General features: G+C 46.7%; 1 protein-coding gene and 1 non-coding gene across 3 annotated transcripts; one reads left to right on the top strand and one right to left on the bottom strand.

The window, feature by feature from the left end:
• Window positions 1-2,176: 2,176 nt before the first annotated feature.
• LOC134412432 (U2 spliceosomal RNA) lies at window positions 2,177-2,367 on the top strand. Its single transcript, XR_010026409.1, has one exon. It is a non-coding gene; the product is annotated as a U2 spliceosomal RNA (small nuclear RNA).
• A 1,068-nt stretch (window positions 2,368-3,435) lies between these two features.
• LOC134412416 (5'-3' exonuclease PLD3-like) lies at window positions 3,436-20,922 on the bottom strand. 2 transcript variants are annotated; one of them, XM_063146335.1, is made up of 13 exons: window positions 20,710-20,922; window positions 17,300-17,518; window positions 13,858-13,935; window positions 12,558-12,818; window positions 11,840-12,024; window positions 11,204-11,387; window positions 9,849-9,963; window positions 8,859-8,986; window positions 7,662-7,862; window positions 6,820-6,959; window positions 5,755-5,920; window positions 4,674-4,773; window positions 3,436-4,319 (listed from the first exon to the last, which is right to left on the bottom strand). In XM_063146335.1, exons 1-13 carry the CDS (start codon window positions 20,797-20,799, stop codon window positions 4,123-4,125), a joined length of 2,064 nt encoding a protein of 687 aa, XP_063002405.1. In that variant the 5' UTR covers window positions 20,800-20,922; the 3' UTR covers window positions 3,436-4,122. The 2 variants fall into 2 exon arrangements, with proteins under 2 accessions (XP_063002405.1, XP_063002406.1); XM_063146336.1 differs by lacking the exon at window positions 13,858-13,935.
• Window positions 20,923-22,153: the final 1,231 nt, after the last annotated feature.

Here is a 22,153-nt window from a genome sequence, read left to right as displayed (position 1 = left end):
ACTATTTCGATTTATCCCACATTCATTTTAACTAGGGTCCCCACTTGTTATTTACCTATTCAGTGCTACACTTCAGTGCCTTTTAACAGCGGCAGAAGACGAAGAAATGTAATAAAGTTGCTTTCCCCACTCCCTGCCAGTCAAGGTAGCACACTGCAGCATTTGCCATCGGTCAGGGGCTAAAGGATTATTTATTATTGCATTTTATATCCCACTTATTTTGCGGACGCAGTCCTCTTCCTTTCCATTTCATCCTCACAACAACCCAGAACTCCCGAATCCCAGTCCAACACTCTAAGTGCTACACCACACTGGTTTGCTCCACATTGCACCCCTGGAAGAACATTGTGGCAAACTGAACAGGTGGTGGAGACACCAGCCTGGCCCCATCTATCAGGCAGAGAAGGAGCAGCTGTGAAAAGTTTGCTTCTCTTCCTCCTTGCCAGAAAACTCAGCTCCAGCGGCAAGAACAAAACAGCGGTGCCGGATCAGACCAAAGAAGGCCTCTCCAGCCTAGTACTGTTCCCACAGTGGCCAAGCCGATGTCCCAATGAGAAGAAGCCCACAAGCAGGACTCCAAGCTCTTCATTTGCCCTGGAACTGAAAAAGGAAAAGTACAGGTGGACCACATTTCCTGCCCTCCCCGTCCCTCTTTCAAAGCACCCACTCCACTTGGACACAACTACATGCCAGGGCTCTTTTTCTCCCCTGCTGCCAGTGTGGCAAATTGGGGCATGAACAGCAAGCAGGCGGAGAAGCAGCACTTACAGTAAGAATTTTGAGGAGCAAGATGGAGCTGAGACAAGCAGACAGCCAGGCAGGCGCCATTGCTGACCTCTGGGGGTCCGTGGGTGCCGTGTTGAGGATCCCCATACATAAAAGGACAGACAGCTGTTATGGCCTTGTCCGGATGAGATCGTACAGGTAAGAAATATATACTCTAGGGTATTTTTTTTCATCTTGTTGCATTGTAAACTGCCCTACTAAATTAAGAAAGATAGTAGAGAGAAAGTGTAGTAGTAGTAGTGAAAACACCATCAATAGTGTCTCAAGGCCGCTTACAAAATAAAACATTGAAATACTAATAAAAGGGGGGGTGAGCAGAGGAAGCAAGTCAAAAAGCCTCCCCACATATAACAACAAACACAGTAACTAAAGTCCTACAGTTCCTATCAGTTGGGGCATGCTGAGGGTTTTTTGGTCTAAACATGCATAGGGTGGCACTGAAAAACAGAGAAATATAAAAATAAATGATAAAGGTTAATTCTCTTTACCATCCCAATCCTGCGCCCTCCCTCTGAAAACAAAGAAGAAACTTATTTTATGCAATTGCAATAAAATATTCCTGCAAGTATGAGAATACGGTTTTGTTTCTATTGTTGATCTTCATTATGTTTGATGATGTTAGTTATACTGTATTATTCATGCTAAATCAATACACTTTTTTTTTTAAAAAAGAAAGCCATAAGGCACCATGGGAAGGTGGGTACATTTGTAGGATTTATATATCGCTCTGTATTTAACAAGATTCCCAAGCAGTGATCAATGAAAAAGAATCAAATGCAGAATTAAAATATTTAAAATCCAATTATTTTATTTATTACATTTCTATTCTGTCCATAGCTGAAGCTGCCTGGGTAGTTCACAACAATTAAAACCTAAAATACAACATAAGATGCCATATAATAGGATTTTAAAAAATTAACTGCAGTATAAAATAAAAGCAAAAACCAAAATAAAACCTAGCAGTAAGGGAAAAGTTTAAAATACAGTAACAGATTTAAAACAACAGAAACCGAGATTGTTACGCCAGTAACAAAACTTTAAACCCAGCCCGGTACCCGATAAGCATCCTCTGCAATTCGAAGTAAACTGTTACGCAAAGCATGCTGGGAAAATATTATGCAAATATAACACCAATAGCACTCAGAACAGGAGACTGAGAGCCGGGAAATTGACGAGGTCCAGAGAATCTACAATTGTAGAGATTAAATAGTTTATGAATTAGGCTGTTTACCTGGACGATGGATGCTGGAATGTTACCGGAGTACGTTCTGTGGAATTGACAGATCGCGGAGACCGATGTGGGGCTGAGCTCTGTGGAGCCTCGATTTGCTCTCAGTCCGCTTGAATACCACTGGAAAACGAGTCTACCCTGCCTTTTCCAACACTCAGTATCGCTTCTCGGCCTTTTGGCTAAGATCAAGTGTAGTATCTGTTCTTATCAGTTTAATATCTGATATGTCCTCTATTTGAGGACTATATATTAAATGGATTTTTGGAACTGGGAGATGGAATAGGAGCTTGCTCCATCCACTCCACGCATCGACCTGGTATTGCAGTACCTCCAGGAACGGTGCACCTCCCCTCTGGGGAGAATATTATTGGTTTAAAAATAGATGAAATGAGTAATTACATCTTTCTGTCTGCTGTGGCTATGTTGGTAAAACTAGCCAGCCATGCTTCTTTCTGGGAGCTTCCATTTTCTTTTTCCAATGCCTTGACTGACAGCTGTCATTTAAGATTATCATTAAATCAACGTGGGTCTTACAAACCCAGAGGGTGGGAATTATAATAGCTTGCCACCACTCACCACCAGGTCTGGGAAAGTTGCTCTACTATAATGCTGATGCTCTGACCCAAAGTTATCGTAATGTTGTTCCTAAAAGCTTAGGAAAGAGCAGTTCTGATGGAGCTCACCAGGCCCTGGCCCATGCTCAGATTGGATGCTCTGCATTGCACCTTTATGGAAGGTGGGGTATAAGTACATGAGCAAAAGCTTCATTTCTATGTTTAATTCAGGCCAAATGCCACAGGCGTTTATCAAAAGAGGGGGGATCTTGTTCTGTTTGCTTCCCACCACTGGGGCACCGAAGGAGGGAATGCAGAGTAGCTTCTTTTTAGCTCCTTGTGCTTTGGCGTTGACAAGAGAGGTAGATGTCAAGAGGAGGCATGATTGGGTGACTGCCCTGCTGGTGCCAATCTCTGGAGGGCCCAAACTTTGCTGCTCCGCCCATCGTTCTTGCTGCCTGTGCTGTCCACTGCTCATGCCACGTGCACAATGACATTACATACACCACCTCCACCAGGCTCTTCCTGCCACTGTCACCAGTAACCACTCCAGCGTGTCTGTTGAGATTGTAAACCTGTGGGCAGAGACTCTTATCGGGGTTTTTTTTTTATGGTCTGTAAGTCACTCCCAGAGCCTTTTTGACAGAGGAGTAGGATAACAAATCTTTAAATAAATTAATATACAAATATACGCTAATAATAATAAGCTAGGCAGGATTGTCTGAATTAAGCCGGTGCAAACAACAATTAAAAACATACACAATTAAACATACACACACAAATCGACATTTTACGCTTCTTTATTAAAAATGGTCATAATATCAAAAATAAACTCTGCCAAAGAAAGCAACTGCCCCCGCCTCCCCCACCCATTCCATGCGCTCAACGAAAGTATATTCCCTTACATTGCTTAAAGCACACATAGATTAAGACACATAATTCCTCATCTCAAACATACTCCCTGAGTAAAATAGATATATTTGGTCAATTGAACTTTGAAACAAAGCTATCTGAGGACTATTTCCACTGTACATTCATTTCTTGTTTCCTTATCGATGATACAGAACACACAAAATAGCAATTGCCCTGGCTCACAGCATGCCTGTACATATCTCCATTGCTAAATCTACCTTTCAAACATGCACACACACATATCCAAGCCCCTGAATAAAAACCCCTGCAGCAATGCAGCCACATCCAATCAGGCCGTGAATCTGGCTGCATCTCCTTTCCAAAATTTAGCATAGCCAATGGCAAGGGCTGAAGGGGATTGTAGTTCAACAACCTCTGGAGGACCAGATGTTCCCCCTCCCTGCTCTAGAGTGCTCCAGAGTCAGTGGTCAAACAGCTGCATTGGTGGCTACAGCAGTTCCTGCTGTGGCTATGTCTGGCTCACAGGTCTAGAGGCAGCTTAAGGAGGGAAGAAGAGCCTTGCTGGCTCAGACCAGCGGTCTGACTTGTTTGTTGTGGGAAGCCCACAAGCAAGAGCTTCTAAACTGAAAAATGTTTAAAGGAATGCTTCCAGGTTCAAGGGTCGGAGCAAGGCTGGGCCTAGGACCCTTTCCTGGCACACTCCCGGTGGTGGCTTAGTGGCTGAACGTAGGGAGAGTTCCAGTCCCGGAGAAAGACATCCTCCATCTGCCGGCGCAAGGTGTGTCCCGGGGCTCCTGCGGCAGCCTCGTGCTGCCTGACGACCAGTCCCACACCGGTGGTGTTGACAAAATAATCTTCAGACCAGTTGGAAGTACCTGGAGATGGTGAAAAAACACAGTGGATCAAGAGAGTTCCCGCACACCTGCCTGGCCTTCCTGCACAATTCTAAGCCGCGGTTCACATGTCACAGCAGCAATTCCGGGTATGCGCATTATGAAACAACCCAGAAATGGGTGTTAATAAAAACTAGAAACGGCCAGTGCGTGGCATGTGAAGGAGGTCTTAAGCGTAGGAAGCGGTGGCATTGAGAATATCGGCAGGCTCGATTGAGGATTTGTGTTGCCTGCCAAACCAACCAACCTTGTTGCAAGGGGAGGTCCTGGCCATCCCAACAGTGAGGGGAAGAGGGGAGGAGAGGAAAAGAGAAAACACAGGCAAGGCCTACGTACCAATGTAGGCCACCCGGTCCGTCACCATGTATTTGTTGTGATTGACATGGGCGTAAGGGACTGCAGGTTGCTCTCCTGCTGAGGGAACAACGAAGAGTTTCTGGAAAGAAAACAAACCAAAAAAGTTGCCTTTTGTGCCCTTAACCCCAAAAGGGACCTGGCAAGAGCTCCATTAGCATCTTCGGGGACTAACTACTAAATCCATCCTAAGGGCCTTCTCGGTTGTGGCACCCCAGTTGTGGAATTACCTCCCCCTGGAGGCCCGACTGGCACAGACACTGGCTTTGTTTCGGCACCAAGTTAAAATGGGGCTTTCTATCAAAGCCTTTGAGGGCTAAATTTGCCTAAAGTTGCACATAGTTTAAATTGTTTTTACTGTTTTAATTTTCTTTGCTGGTTTTAGCTTGTGAATGGTTTAATATATTTTTAACTGTGCAAATTATTTATTGTTTTATATTGCTTGGATTGATTTTATCCGTATGTCGCCCTGAGATCCCAGTGATATAGAGTGGAATACAAATGTTTAATTAATTAGGCAGGTAGTGTGTGGTCTATTGTAGAAAATCTCACAGTAATCTTTAGAGCAACTCTGTAAGGTAGGTCAGATATTGCAAAGAGCGTGCGCGCGCAGGGGGAACAGGACACTAAGGCTGAGAGACAGAGCCTAAGGGGTACCAGTGGGTTCATGGGTCGAGGTAGGATTTCGAACTCAGGACTTCCCACTTCAGAAAGCCCCATGTCACCATCACCATCTTTCAAGGTGAGGAACTGAACAAACAAACTTGCCTCTAGTACGCTATTGTGTGTTCCAAGTGGCAGCAACTTTCCAGGGCTTCCGTCTGCACCAGCTCTACCTGGAGATGCCGAGGATTGAACCCGGGGCTTTCTACCACTGAGCTACGGCTCACCCCGCTAATACGTCAACACAAGGAGTCAGACCACGGGTCCCTCCGCCCCGCTTTTCTGTTCTGACTGGCAGTAGTGCCTGGGGATGCCAAGCAGCCCGTGCACAGCTCTGCTTCCTCAGGGATCCGAGCCAAAGTTTAGCTCCTTGCACTCATGCGCTGGTTCCGGGACTCACCACCTCTATGGGGCAACGCAGGGGCTCATAGCTAAGGACGTGGAGCGATTCCAGGAAGACGAACATGGCTGGCTTGGAATGCGGCCAGCAGCTGATGAGGAGGCGCACTTTCACTCTGCGGTCACAGGCTGCAGCGCGCAAAGCATCGTCAATGACCGGCCAGAACCTATGAGGGTGGGCCAAAGAAAAGAGCATTGATATTATGATACACAGGAGGAGGGGTCCTTCACCTTCATGTCCTGCTGCCCGCCATTGGATTTTGTGAAATCCATTCTGTTTGTATTTCACGAACTGTCAGGCGTCTTTCACTCCGTCGCCCGCTCATTAACGGAATTGGATTTTTTTAACCAGAATTTTGGTCTAATTGCAGTAATTTGCTGTGGAATCTGTAGGTCGGATTCATAGAAATCTAAAATCATTTGAATCCCTTGCAGATTTCTCCAACACCCCCTGTTAGACCAGATGGAATTTTGGTCCAATCCAGTTGGATCCTTACAAATTCCCTTTGGGGCTGCCAGACACGGAGTTTTCTCTGCTGTGGCACCCCAGCCGTGGAATGCTCCCCTAAAACTTATTTGTTCGTCGCTGACTCATTTTACATCTTTCTGGGACCAGCTGAAAACCTTTTTATGTGACAAACGTTCTGATATGCTTTAATTAAGAAAAGCTTCATGCTGATAGCAGCTTGTTGGGTGATATTTAAAAGTGGGAGATGGCAAAATTTTAACATGGAGGCCTTGGTAGGTGGTCCCATGGCAAAGAGCCACAGCAGAGAAATGGACACATGATTCTTCTTCTTAAGGTGCCTTTTCCTATCAGACATTAGCTTTCCTTACAGCTATTTTTGTTTTTGACACTGTTGCTCTAAAATTTATAAAATCCTGAGATGAATTAGTGAAAGCTTTTCGTTGCTTTATCGCCAACGTTTGGTTCGGACTTTTGTGTGTATTCTTAAGTGCGATCTGGATCGGTGCTTCATTCAACAATGATAAGCTACCTCGGACATCAACTGCGTGGAAAGGCAAAAGATACTTAAAAAGGAAAAGGAAAACAAGAACTTCTCACCTCTTGGGCTTGCAGAACGAGCACTGGGGTTCGTAGTCCATCACGGCAATGTAGACAAAGTCTTCCGCATCTTCGATGGTGCTTATGATGGCGGAGAGATCAGGGGTTCGTCCCCTGGAGCACAAGGCTGGCGGGGAGCTCTGAAAACAGAGAATTGCAGCATTGGAAAGTGTAAGAGAGGACCAGCCACTCCCACCCTCTAATCCAGGGGTGGGCAACTTCAGGCCTCGGAGCTAAATCCGCCCCTCCAGGATCCGCCAGACAGCCCCACCACTTCCCCCCAAACTTTTAGTAGCTTTTGTGCCTCCTAAGGCCTCAACTCCCTTCATTTCATTTTGTTTCCTTTCATTTCTATACCGCTTACAAAGATACAATATTGCACATAATATATAAATCATTTACATATAAACACACACACACACACTTATAATCAACTATAAGAAATCCCAGGATCTTATCATACGCTGCCAAAAGTTCCTGCTAGAAAGAGCTTTAAGCTACAATATGCTGATATTTTGGGTGTTTTGGCCTGGCACTCTTTTGCCTTTGGCCTTGCCCACTACTGGAATGCGGCCCCCGAGAGCTTCCCCGGAGTGGAATTCGGCCCTTGAGCTGAAAGAGGCTATGCACCCCCGCTTTAAAGACTAGCACTGCCTCCCAGGCCACCCGCTTGCTCCTCCACCAGTTTTACCTGTTACAAAATAAATAGATATCACCCCAACTCCCCAAAACCAAACCCACAAGTTTCCAGTCCTCTCTGTTCCTAATGAAACAGACCTCTCCCAGAACCTCGTGCTCCCACTCCAGGGAAGGAGGGAGCGTGAAACAGCAGCAAGGCTTACGGAAATGTACAGCTCTGCGTCGGTGCCGTTGAGTTTCAGCTTCAAGGGGCGGGTCAGGCTGGACTCGGCTGCAAGGCTGGCTGGCCACGCTGCCGGGATGGAAGCCCCCTCTTCTCCCAGTATCCGGTAGATGGCAAAGATCCGGTGCAGGTCCCGAGCCAGGCAGCTGCAGTTGTACACCACGGCGCCAAGCTCCTTCACCTGGAATGGAAAGCGGAGGATTAGAGGCCCCTCCGGAGAGGTCTCTGAGGCCCCAGGCAAGCTCTCTTTTAAACAGGCCTCTGTCTCATCCCCTGTGTGCACCAGTGTGGCCTTGAAGGGCCAGATTTCTGGACCTCAGCTAGACCTCTGTTGCAGAAAGAGAGGAATCTGCCTTTTATGACCAAGCTCCCATTGACAGGGACTGGAGTGCGAGGAGGAGGAGAGGGGCAGTGAGTCTCAATGTGCACAGAGATGGGCTGCACCTCCCAGAAGCCCTTGCACCATATAAGCCTACTTGCACACGGACCCTGACCTAATGATGAGCCTTTTGCAAGCAACAGGTTATGTCGGGCTCAGCAACAAAATATTGCAGCGTATCCCCAGCATATCAGAACAGGCCCAAGGAGGAAGAAAAAAAGACACAAGGCCTAAAGCACGGGCAAGCCTGTGGAGGCTTGGGCTCCTGCTGCAGGCCCCTCCCCAAGTGAAAGGAAGCTGGAGAAAGAGGAGGAGGAGGAGGAGCGAGAACAACTGGTGACAATCGTGGGGAGAAAGCATGTTCATAGAGGGAGGGCCCCTGCTGTCCAAGGGCCCTCCGAAACCCAGAGCTGGCACTGCCCAAAAGGCACCAGGAGAAATAGTCTGGCTGCCATTTTAATCTCTCACAAAGCCCCTGACGAATCCTTGCTCTGGAGCACGAGGGAAACTTAAAGTGGCAGCCCTCAGCCCACCTGGCGCAGCTCAGAGCACAGCTGCTAGGCACCATGGCGACCAAGTAAGCCCTCCTGGACACGTCCACAGAGGAAGGGGCACGCCGGAGTCCAGGCCTCCCTAGACTCTGATCACCCAGTTCACATTGTTTCCCGATATATGGAAGCCCTCCGCCTGCTGCCAATCCCCTTGACAATCCACAGGGTACACCCACAAGTGCTCCTTGGGGGGCAATTCCCCCTGCCCGCCTCCCCCAAGTTGACCCCATTCCCACTCCGGAGTTACCTGCGTAAGCGAGCGCCAGTCCATGTTGGCGCTGCCGACGTAGATGTGCTTCTGATCTACCACCCATAACTTGGTGTGCACAATGCCCCCCGTCAGGCGCTCCATGTCCACATACCGCACGTCTGCCCCTGCGGAAGGAGGGTGGAGAGGATTGAAGGAAGCCAACAGCAATATCGCAGATGCGAGGTTGAGGAATAGTGAGAATGAATACTCTAAGGTTGCCTGGTGACTTTATGGCAGAGGCGAGATTTGAACCGAGGGCTTCTTGATTTGGAGTTCAATCTTTTAGTCGCTCAAAGGCAAACTCCTGTGGTTTGGGCTCATTGAGCCAATATCATTTTGGGTCACATCGATCCCAGAGCTCTGCACGTATTGTACAATCAGGTATAGGAGTGAGTATTGGAAACGAAAGCCAGCATAGTCCCAGTCATGTCTGCCGGGGTAGTTTTCTATTCTCTCTCTTAACGCTAGAATTCGAGAGACACCGTCAGCCAATAAAATTGATTGAGGTGAGATTCAGAGCAGTCAAAAGGAAGAGCTTCTTCAAAGAGCAATTGTGACATTTGCTGCCACAAGGTGTGTCAAAAGCCACCAACTGAGACAGCTTAAAAGGGGGATTAGACAAATTAACGGGTACTGTGATGGCTTAAATGAACCTCCCTGTTCAGAGGGAGCCTAGATCTGAGTAACGGTATCTGATGGGGATCGAACAGCAGGGGAGGGGCTACTACCTGGGAAGCTTGAGGGCTTCCCAGGGGCATCTAGTTGGCCACTGCAGTGAACAGGAGGCTAGGCTAGATATAGATCATTGGTGCAGTCCAACAGCAGGGCTGGTCTTATGCTTTAAGGCGTAGAAGGGAAGGCCTAGAACAACCCACAAAGGGAGGTTCCATGGTTCAGACATGCAAGACAAGAGTTCAAGGGCAAGACAGATCAACGTGGAACGGGTTCCACGCTGCTCGGAGTCCGCTGCTCTAGCTAACGTATTACCGTGACGGGCCAGCTCGTCCGTGTCATCCCCCGACAACTGAGGGCTGTTCACAGCAATCCTGAGCTTCACCCCGCGAGAAGGCAGGTCCCGCAGTGACTCAAACACTGCCTTTCCCTGCAGAACAACAACACAGTGATATCATCATCATCATCAGTATTATTATTGCTACTATTATTGATTCAATTTATGAGCCACTCTAGAGCCAAAGTAGTGGCAGCTCTCCCATGGGGACAGACCAGGGCTCTGCATTTCCTATTATTATTATTATTATTCATTTATATAGCACCATCAATGTACATGGTGCTGTACAGAGTAAAACAGTAAATAGCAAGACCCTGCCGCATAGGCTTACATTCTAATAAAATCATAATAAAACAATAAGGAGAGGAAGAGAATGCAAACAGGCACAGGGTAGGGTAAGCAGGCACAGGGTAGGGTAAAACTAACAGTATAAAGTCCGCACAACATCAAGTTTTAAAAGCTTTAGGAAAAAGAAAAGTTTTTAGCTGAGCTTTAAAAGCTGTGGTTGAACTTGTAGTTCTCAAATGTTCTGGAAGAGCGTTCCAGGCATAAGGGTCAGCAGAAGAAAATGGACGAAGCCGAGCAAGGGAAGTAGAGACCCTTGGGCAGGCGAGAAACATGGCATTAGAGGAGCAAAGAGCACGAACGGGGCAATAGTGTGAGATGAGAGAGGAGAGATAGGAAGGAGCTAGACAGTGAAAAGCTTTGTAGGTCCTAGTCAGAAATGTGTCATCATAGAATCATAGAGTTGGAAGGGGCCTACAAGGCCATCGAGTCCAACCCCCTGCTCCATGCAGGAATCAATGAACACAGGGTTCCCAAGTAGTCACCCTTCCAGAAACTGACCAGGCCTAGACCCGCTTAGCTTCATCAAGGTTGCAGCATCCCGTGCCATCACACCACACTTGCCAGCGACTAAACACCACTGCCAACAGGCAAACCCTGGATCCCAGAGGGATGCAACTGACTGCAATAAGTACACTTTTAGTACAGCAATGGTCAAAACAGGGATAACTTTTCATTTCTATCAAACATTTCAACTTCCCCCTTCGTCAGTGACAGTATTTAGCCATCCACAGTTAGCACCTGGACAGCAGACGGAGAGGTACGCAGGGCACCTGGCCAGTTTTCCTCACTATGGTGAGATATATTGTATTTCTACTTCAATTGTAGTTATTGTTTCTAAATTTGGATTTGCATATATTAGCATATGTCAATGGTATGCAAATTGGTGCCCTCTTTTGGGGATGATGGATTTCCTCTCTTTTTGGACCGCTCAAAAGTGGCCTTCCTAGTGTTTCCCCCACCGCCAGGCCCTGAATGAGCGGCTGACCTGCCGCGAAGAAGGATCCTGCACGTGAATATCTGAGTCTCGGAGGGTAAAGTAGAAAGCTGCGATCTCCACACTGCTGTTGGCTCCTGCTAGAAGGTCCATCCAGGCCTGGTAGATGGTTGGATTGTGAGGGTTCAGCGAGTTGTAATCCAAGCTTGCTGGGATGCTCTCAACAAGTACCAAGCTGGGGCCAAGATAGAAGGGGGGCGGGGGAGAGAGCCAAGGTTTAGGCTATAGAAGTATTTTTCCCCCTCCAAACTCAGCTTTTAAATCAATGCTGAGTTCCAGGATGACCCAAACTGGCAGGGACCTGGGTTTGCTGGAAAGGAGTCTCCAAGCAGAATATTTCGTCTCTACCCGTTAATAACAAGAATTACTATTAAAATGTATGCGTCATTTCCCAATTCAAAAAGCGGTCTTCAAGCGACTTACCCTCACAATACAGAAACCCATGATTAATATAATGGGATAGGGGGTGACCCGAAATCAATATAAACCATAATCAGCACAGGAATGCAAATTAAAAACAAACCCCATAAAAACGTAATCTAAAAAACAACCACATATGAAAAGTCTTCTCCACAAATGCACAAGATCTCTCCCTTATCACAACCTAGAATATGACACAGCTCTTACCTGCATTGCGTACTGCACTCCTCTGTGCTGCTCCACAGCTTTGGGAAGCCGCCCCATGTCCATGGTCCATATCCCGTCATCCCCAGGAGAGATCCCAGGCTTCCATGCTCCCAAAGGAACCAGCAACCAAGGCCCAGGATAAGCAAGCCAAGAAGGGAACAGAGAGTTGAACGAGACAGGAAACGCTAAGGAGATACGGGGGAAAGAGATAGAAGAGAGAGAGAGAAATTTAGCGGAATCTCCTCTTGTTCACAACTCCTGCAGATGCCTCTTGAGTCCTCCACCTCCAGTGAGATGTGTCAAAGTGCTGACTCCCGCTTTTGTAGTGCGCTTGGGCAAGGCATCCTCAACAGGCCCCCGTCCTCAATAAGTCCACCTTCCCACCACCTCATCCTCTTTCTCATCATTGCTCCCACTTGCTTGCTTGACAGGGAGGGAGCAGTGCAAAGGGGTGGGTCTTGTCAGTAGGCCCCTGCTAGTTTGTGGTCCCTCGGCAAATGCCCAATCGTGCCTACTCTTGATGCTGGCTCTGAGATGCCTACCCCATTATTCCATATATTCTAACTGTGCCCATTTGCCAGGGATGGGCCTTATTGGTTTTGCCTCCTATCCCTGCTAAAGAATGACCATTGGGATGTATGCAGATAATAGGGCACTGGCATTCGATGGCCTTATAGGCACCTTCCAACTCTATTATTCTATGATTCTCCCGATATACCATGCTCCACGTTTTGCTGTCTCCTTTAGTTGGTAAAGCCGCAGTCTGCAACTTGGAAGCTTTGGCCTTCTTCATGGTTGGCACCTTGAACTCAGTGGTCGTCCTCTTGAGAGCTTCGTTTTCCATTGTGCCTCGCAGGCCAGGTGTTGTCTTTTCCGCCAGGGGCCCTGGCTTGGTGCTTCGGGCCCTCGGGGCTTCCAGTACCTGCAACCGGGCTCTGTTGTCTTTCACTACTTCCCAGTCGACGTTTGGTTTCTGCGGCTAGAGGGAGAGAAGGGAGAGACGGCATTGAGACAACCATATCTCGGCTTAATAAGCCAAGATATGAATTAACCTTTTGGCCACACAAACAAACAGACTTGAAAGTCTTTGATTAACTAGAATGTCCCATTTCATTCGCACTGGGAAACTACAGTTAACAAGCCAAGATATTCAAACCATGATTTGAAGCTAGCTCTGTATCCTTGGTTACTCTAAAACTGTTGTTTCCCGATTCAGATGAAATGGGGAACTATGGTTAATTGGAGACTTGCTGGTTTATTTGCTCCTCTTGCAAGGGAAGGAGTGCAAGGGATGGTTGGGCAGCAGAAACGCTACTTCAGGGGTGGGCAATTTGGAGCTCTCCAGATGTTTTGGCCTACAACTCCCATGAACCTTCATCATTGTCTATGCTGGCTAGACCTGGTGGGAGTTGTAGGCCAAAACTTCTGGAGTTACCCATCCCTGGGATACTTCATATCTCAGCTTATTAACCCAAGATACAGTCGCCTGAACTCTCCCAGCGAGAACCAAGCCGGGAGGCTGCAGTTCTTGCACAACCCGAGCAAAAGGTATGAGCCTCAAGGGACACCATCCTTTCTGTGTCAAGCAAAATAAATGCGTAAAAGCATTCCCAAGCATAAAGCTGGAATCACTAGATGTTAGTGTACTCTGGGGATATCAAAAGATTCCCCATTCCGCCCACGGCAAACTAGAAAGGGGCAATAGAAGGGTTGCCTTCATGTTTTCCCAGGTGGCAGGGCTCCTGTTCCTTGCACAGCGGCCTCATGGGCAGAAATTCAGCTCCCAAAGCTTGGCCCAGATGGAGAAAAACTTTGGCCGGCTGAATTTATTTATGTCTTTGGGTTATTCACGGCCTGCCTTTCCGTTTGTTCACTAAGTTGACAAAGCGGCTGAATGTTTTTGCCAGTGATGTAGCTGGTGAAGGTGCAGGAGCCCTATGGGGACATGTGGAGAAATGTTGAGGGTTACCTCAGGAAGACCCCTGATTTTTGCAAACGTTTCACCCAGTCCCGGTTACCTCCTTTGCCCTGTTTTGGTGTGGGGAAGGCTCATCGTCCTGTGGAACGTCCAGTCTCCTCAGCCTGACAAAGGGGGACTGAAAAGGAAAATGGATGGATGTCTTCTTTGCCGTTCATTGCACCCAGCTGTGGCCAACATCTGGCTTGCTTTGGGTTTTTAATGGCCCCGTGGCTGTGAACAATGGCCTGACCCCCAGGAACTCAGCAGCTGATGCTTTGAATGGCATTTTGATTTCATTTGTATATGTATTTATTTAAAACACTCCTTGCCTTTCAAACCACAGGGACCCACAAGGTGGCCAAGAACAAGGAAAGGCCCTGATTAGGGTGGACACATGTCCTACTTTGCAGAGAACAATCCTCTATTGGAAGGCATCCTGTGTTTGATGGGCGATCAAGTCCAATTCCAGTTTAAAGATAATGAACTATAAGAAGGGGGCGCGGGGGATTTAAATTGCCCATCAGCACTTAGTATCTTTACATACAAGCGAGCACAAGCAAATTTCATGCCAAGATGCGTCTTCTTGTGTCTACTTTTTTAGCAATATGTAAATGGTCAGCGGAGCCATGATACGGAATGATCCAGTTCAAGAGCGGCTAAACCAACTAGGAAGCCTGTATCTGTGGCTTGTTTAGCATTCTGCCCAAACCAGGATTCCTGACTGTTTTGTGTAGTTACTTATAGATATTTCTAGTCATTTCTTATAGATATTTCTACAGTGCCCTTCAATTAGAATCCACAGGGCAGGGATGTAGACTTCCAGCAACGAAGCAAGCATCTGGACAGTTTCATATAGGAGAAGGCTGTGCTAAATATATCCAGGTCCTAGCCTCCTTGCAGCTTAAAGAGTATTATTAAGGATTTTAAAAATAAAAGAAACAGTCAGTATGACAGAGAACACCAAATAACACATACATATAACACAAGTACATAGAGATAGCTTGAAATATATGGTTTGGAATCAGACGTAGAGTAGGCCCACTGAGATAAATGGGACTGAAGTTAGTCATGACTTAACTTAGGTCCCAGTGATTTCAATGGGCCTACCCCAAGTACTATGGCTCTAAGTCTGATTCAACCCTCCATTGACCTAGTCTAAAGTGTTTCATGGGATGGGACAAAACCTATTCAAAACTAAACTTCCTGCAACTTTATATAAGTAAATAGAAGAGAAATAGAGGACAAAAAGATTAATATGTATATATCATATCACTTTCAACACTACTGGTTTCCCATTCTCATATAACATATGGTGTGGACCAAAATCCTAGGCTTAAGCAGAAGTAAGTCCCAATGTGTTCAATGGGGCTTACTCATGAGTCAGTATGTTCAGGATTGCAGCTTTAACATCACTGTATATGGTTCCCTCCTCACCGTAGGCCTTACCATAATTATTTATAAATACTACATCAATTTATGCATTAATAGCCTTTTCCGCATCCCACCCCACTTGAACCATTATTCTATTGTTGGGAAGTTTTTGTGGTTTCCGGTAGCCAGCAATTAAAATATCTGCAAACAAGTTGCACATTAACAATGGCTGAGTTCACACAATACAACAAGCCAGACTGCAGGTTGAGTGAAGACTGAGTATGAATTGTCATTGAATTGTGGGTTGTTGGGTTGCGTGAACCCAGCAACGCTAATAAAACCATGGTTTGTTCATCACAAATAGTCTATGAAGAGAATCTTGGGTTTGGGTTTGTTCTTGGGTTTGAACAGTAGGTTGTTCATGATCAACAAACCATAGTTTGTTAGTACGCCTGGGTTCACACAACACAACCCACAATTTTATTTTGGCAGCTGCAACCTGCGCTGTGTGTGTTGCCTGTTAAGACTCACCAGCTATATTTCCTGTGTGTTCAGACTGCTGCTAAAGACAGGGAGAACTACAGGGAATGGGACACCATTTGGAACAGAGATGAGCCTATCATAAGGTAAGCCAGACTGTGACGGTTCCAGGCAATAGAATCATAGAATAGTAGAGTTGGGAGGGGCCTATAAGGCCATCGAGTCCAACCCCCTGCCATCCTAAAGCATACCTGACAGATGGTTGTCCAGCTGCCTCTTAAACGCCTCTAGTGTGGGAGAGCCCACAACCTCCCTAGGTCACTGGTTCCATTGTCATACTGCTCTAACAGTCAGGAAGTTTTTCCTGATGACCAGCTGGAATCTGACTTCCTGTACCTTGAGCCCATGATTCCATGTCCTGCACTCTGGGATGTGGATGTCAGCCCACAAGCAGGACATGAGTGCAACAGCACCCTCCTGCCCATGTTCCTCAGCAACTGGTACTAAGAGACACATTGCTTCTGATACCTGAAGTAGAATATAGCCATCATGACTAGTAGCCATTGACAGCCTTTTCTTCCATGAATTGCTCTAATCCAGGGGTGGAGATCCTCGGACCCAGGAGCCAAATCTGCCCCTGCTGACGTCCCAATCTGGGCTTCTAGGGCTCCCCAGATAGCTCCACCTCCTTTCCCCAACCACCAATCATTTGTGGTTTCCTGGCTTCAATGCATTCGCTGCCCCCGCCCCCACCATTCTAAAAGGTTGAAATGCCTCTCCTAAGTCTTAGTTACTGGCAGTGAGAGCTTAAAGCTAAAGTATGTTGGGAGGTTTTTTTAATCATTTTGGCCCCACCCTCTTTACCTTTGGCCCCACCCACCACTGGAACACAGCCCTCAAGAGCTTCTCTGAACATAACAGAGGTTCCCCACCCTGGTCTAACCCCCTTTTAAAGTGGGCGACCATCACCAGGTCTTTGTGATTGTACTTTAAAACGGACGTCTCCAACCTAGCACTCTCTAGATGCTTTGGACTTCAATTCCCATTAGCCCCAGTCAGCAGGTCTAGTGGTCAAGAGTGCGGAGTCTAAAATGTCTGGAGGGCACCTGGTTGGGGAAAGCTGGTCTAAACCCACTGCCCCAATCAAAATTGGAATCCCACCCTAGGATGGCCAGGTATCCCTTTTAAAGAGGACAGTCCTCTGTCTGCAGGGCTGACATTTCCAATTCCAGTTTAACAATAAACAACGATAAGAATTCTTGCCCATCAACCACAATTAGCCCCTGGGCAGGAGGCTGGCACACACCCAGTCACACTCTTCCACGCTAGGGTAGGATGTCCTGTATTTCTACTTAAATTTTAACAACTATTTCTAACACATGCAAATCATTGTCTTCTGTTTTGGAGTAGTACATTTCCTCTTTTGGGGCAATTCATTAGCCGCCCTCCACCCACCTCCGCCCTTCAGACACATTAAAGTAAAAACAGTCAGGGAAACACCTCATTGGTCACCTGCCTCTCCTTTCACTTGTACCTTCATTTGGAGAGCAGAGAAGGATTTGGACTGCCCAACCCACACCCTTCTCCCTCTGCCCAGCAGCAAAATGTCTGCCGCCCTGAATCAGCTGAAACACAAACTCAAGACTCACCAGTGGGCTGTCTCGTTCCGACACGGCTTGTCCACCATCTTTCCGAGTTTCTGGTTCGGAGAGAGGTAAAGGACCCCTGACTGGGCTGGGCGGACTGGGTGAGCGATCCCGGGTTGAATCAACTTGCTTCCTGTATGCTCTGATGCTCTCCCGGGGCTGAAGGATATCAGCCGTGTTACTTCCCTTTGAGCTTTGTCGTTCCCTTGAGCTTGTGGTTCTCTGTGGTTGAAAAATTGCGTAGGTTTGCATCAAAACTGTCCTTGTGCTGTGGCGCCCACTGCTCCTTTCAACCCTTCTTCTTTTGCTATTGCTGTGCATAATATATATGGGTAACACTGAGTATGTTTCATGTTTGTGTCATAGCGAGTGAAACTACCCTGCTCACACGAGGTCTCCCCGATCTGGAATTATTTTTAATTTTACTTTTTACAAAATTTTGACTAAACTTTATTTCTTACCTTTCTATTCCGCCCAATGGCTGAAGCTCTCTGGGCTTCTCATAACAATTAAAATCATAAACGCAGGAGAACTTTTTCACACAGCGCATAGTTAAATTATGGAATTCATTTTCACAAGATGTTGATGGCTTTACAAGGACAAATTCCTGGAGGAGGAGGAGGAGGCCATCAATGGCTACTTGTCCTGAGGGCTATATGCTACCTCCATGACCAGAGGCAGTAGGCCTATGTGCAACAGTTGTGCTGTTGGGTGCTCATGTCCTGCGTGTGGGTTTCCCGTGAACACAATGGTGGACTGGATGGGCCTTTGGTCTGGTCCAGCACAACTCTTAAATTCTTAAAGTGGATTTTGTCCGGTGTCAAATCAATAGCAAAGTAGAAGGAAGTGTCTAAGGAGGAAATGCCACAGTTTGGGTGCTACTACTGAAAAGGCCCTGTCTGCCTTAGTTTGGAAGGGCACCCAGAGAAGACCCTTTAAGACAGGTCTTAACTGGCATTCATATGGCAGGTGGCCCCTTTACAGACCAGGGGAACCCCGGAGGGCCGATTGGGACCCCAGATTTGGTCCATGGCCCTGAGGTTCATACCCCCCTGTCATAATGGGATTAAATTCTGTACCGGGATGGTGACCTGGTTGCTCTCTAGATGTTGTTGTGTTCCAGCTCCCATCAGTCCAAGCAACATGGCCAGTGGTCAGGGTTGATGGGAGTTGTAGTACAACAGGTTCCCCATCCTAGTTAGCAATACGTATTCATCAATGGCCTTCCCAAGTGCAAACATTTCAGCAAACGGTGTATTTCTATCTATCTCATGCCTTCGTTGCCAAGGAAGTCCTTGGTGGAATATCAGCAGTTCGGCTGCCCGCACACACAGGATGCAGCCAGAGAGGCAGCTCTTGCAGCCGTTATTCTGATGTCTCAGTGAGCACAAACCCAACTCTCTTGGGAGTTTCCTCTCTCAAACAGATGTTTTTTGAGTCGCAGAGAGATACGAGCATCAAGAAGGTCTCTCCTTCTTGAGAGAGCCACTCACAGCAACTTCTTGCCTTGGAAAGGTATAGAGAACACTGCCTTCTGCTGGGTTGGACCATTGATCCATCCAGATCTAGTTTTCTCAGCTCTGACTGGTTCTCCAAGAGCAGTGGAGGCTGGTGGCTCCGATATCAGTGGGGCGGTGAATCCGCCCTGGGTTTCAGTCAGAACTCTAAAGGGGCTACCTAAGAGTGTCACTCTCACAGCCTGGCTACCAGTGTTCTTTTTAACTAGAGGTGCCACGGATTTGATGTGGGTGCCTTGCCACCAACTTACGGGCCTTCCTAAATATATAATATGTGAAAATGTACCCCTGAAGACCATTCTAGCCCTTCCCAAAAGAGATGAGTGGTGTTCAAAATGTGGCCATTGGGATCCGTTCCTCAGTGGAATAGCAACGTAGATTTGTATTATTAAATTTATATCCCTCCCTTCTTCCAAGGAGCCCAAGGTGGCAAACGTGATCTTCCTTTCTATTTTATCCTCAAAACAACCCTTGAGGCAGGTTAGGCTGAAAGTCTGTGACCCTAAGTCACCCGGTGAGCTTCATGGCCAAGCGGGGACTAGAACCTGAACTTAACCAAAAATAATTAAGATTCAATTGGACTAAAATGAATTAATGCATCAAAGATGGCTAGAGTAAACGAATTAGACAACTTCCACTGATAGTTTTGCTGCTTTGCGTTGACTCGGGATCATGCCCACATAGTCTTAGCTCTACCACCGCAGCAACTTTTCTGACTGCGGGGCCAGCTGCTTTCCCAGTTCAGTCGATTCCCACATCACACCAGTCCTAAAGAGTTTTCCTGTTGCCAAGCACTGGAGAAATCCAGCAGCTTGATCGCCTGGGTGCCTGGAGAAGGCAGACTTGTAGAAATTTGATTTTAGCAGAGTTTCATTTGCCATCACCAACAATTGTTTTGCTGATATCTAGAATTCTGGGAGAGAGGGAGAGATCGGACTTTCTAGCTCAGCTTTCCCCAGCCTGGTGCCCTCCAGATGTGCTGGCACCAGGCCGGGGAAGGCTATTTTAGCTTGTTCAGAAGAGGCAAAGCAGAGTGAGGAGCTGTCCAGCTGACTTTAAAAGTAGATTTTTTGCTGAGGTGGGCCCAATAGGTCCACGTTGCCCAATATGATGTAACTCAGGTTTCCTGGCTGAGGTAGCTGAGCCTTTCCAGCTACCTGAAAGCCACATAACTGTAGATGTTGGAGATTAAACCTGGAACATTTTGCCCTACAGAGACCACTACCCAATAATATACGAGGCTGCCTCCTACCGTCCGGCCATCAATTCACCTAGTCGCTCTGAGAACTAATAGCTTTCCAGAGCAGCCTTCCTTCTCCAACTTTGAGCTCTTTGGGACTTCAGTTCCCATCACCCCTGTCATTGACCATGCTGGTTCAGCCTGATTTGTTTATTTATTTATTACATCTCAATAGCCAAAGCTCTCCAGAGGGTTCACAACCCACCCACCCCTGCAAAACCATTTTAAAAAACCAATTTTGTATACCTTTTCATGTTCGCTGTTTTTAACTTTTGTAAACCGCCCAGAGAGCTCCAGCTATGGGGCGGTATATAAATTTAATAAATAAATAAATAAACAAAAATGATAAAACATCATATAAAATCCTTAAACGTTGAAAACAACAGTAAAAGTAAAAGCCAGTAGCAGTGTAAAGATCTAAAAGTGCAATGAACACATTTAACCAGGCTTGGTTGGAATTCCCATCCAAAACATCTGGAGCACACCAAGTTTGGGGGGTTTGCTCCAGGGTCTTCGGCTGTGTTGGAGGGGTGCTTCCTTACCTCTTTGGATCCCTGACATTTTAAAGCTGGAAATGGCAGGGATTGAACCCTGGACTTCCTCCAAGCTCTGCCACTGAGGTACAGCCCTTCCTTGCCAGTGTTCCGCATTCTCACCTGTGTGCCATCCTCCTCCTGCTGCAGGCGGGTCGACCTTCTCAGAGGGGTGCCCCTCGCCCCCTTTCGCTCGGGTTCTTTCTTCCTCATGTTGTTCTGGGGAAAGGACCCACGGAGTTTCCCGCCGCCAGCCTAGCACCCCTCCCGCTCCGCACCAGACAAGGCGGCGCAAAAGCGCAAGAGATCTGTCAAGCAGGCTCTGCGTGGCTCGCAGAGACGTTAGCAGTTCAAAAAAAAACACCGGATGGATTTGAAATGACAGGCGGCAGCAATTGGCTGACTAGTTGTTTATATACAGACTTTGTTCTGCTCAGCCCGCCGACTCCTAGTGGTGACTGATATAAGAAAAGGGGACGAACAGAGAAACCACAAGCGATGAAGCACAGAAACTACAATTCCAGTTTGGGAAAGGACTCCGTTTTTTAAAAACCAGCCTTCTAATAGGGGGTACTAACAGGGAAGGAGTTTGGGGCAGATGTTCAAGGCCCACTCAGTAGAAAGGGGGTGTGGAATTCAGCAAAGCTGACTTAGCACATTTTGAAGTAAGTGGAGTACAACATGTGGCCATCTAAAGAGCTGCCTGGTGCCCACAGGACCATTAAGTCTAAAATTACCTATCTGGCATCTTTTGGGCTTCAGGCAGACATATTTATTTTCCCAGGCATTTGGATGTTAGTTACAGTGCAATTGTTGTGGGACACTTTTGTAGTGTTCGTTCTAGCCTGCGAGGGTAGGTAAGGTTTTGTGAATCATGGATTGGCACTTTTCATACTTATTGTCTTTTAGATTATGTTTTGATGGTGTTCCGTTTTATTTGTATCATTGCCCTGATCAAAGTTTATTTTGATTTGGGGGTGGGGTGGGGGTGTCTTGTTATGTTCACTTCTGATTTTTCTTGCGTAAATCGCTTCAAGAGTGCTTTTTGCAATGGGATGGGATGCATAAATTTAATAACTACCTAACTGCACCGCCGGTTCTAGCTACTCTCCCAAGATTCCATCTCATCCAACCAACTTCTTGTCACAGTTCAACATGACCAAGAAACAGAACTGAAAACTTGGCTATTGTTGGTGGTGGCCCCATAACTTTGGAAGTCTACCCCACCCCCCAAGAGATGCATGTTTGACCCTTTCAGTACAGATCTTGAAACTGTATTTATTTATGACCTGCTTTTAATGATAACATTGGCTGAATTTTGGATTTTTAATGTTTTGTAACGCTGCTGGTTTTAGATTGATTTTCGTTTTTCTCCTTTATTTAAAGTAAGTAATGAAAGCATGGTAGTAGATCCTGATATGTTTTAAAACAACTGCTTTAAATTGCAGTATGTCAGACTGCGTGTTGTGTGTATAGGATATTGTAATTAAGATTTTATTTGTTAGTTGCTTTTGCTCTCAAAGGTGGCCTACAAATATTTAAAATAAGTAAATAAACACAATTATCT

The sequence above is a fragment of the Elgaria multicarinata genome, chromosome 21 (assembly GCF_023053635.1).
Source record: "Elgaria multicarinata webbii isolate HBS135686 ecotype San Diego chromosome 21, rElgMul1.1.pri, whole genome shotgun sequence".
In the NCBI taxonomy this organism is placed as follows: domain Eukaryota; kingdom Metazoa; phylum Chordata; class Lepidosauria; order Squamata; family Anguidae; genus Elgaria; species Elgaria multicarinata.
The sequence above is the reverse complement of the archived record's forward strand: the minus strand, read 5'-3'. Positions and strand labels throughout refer to the sequence as shown.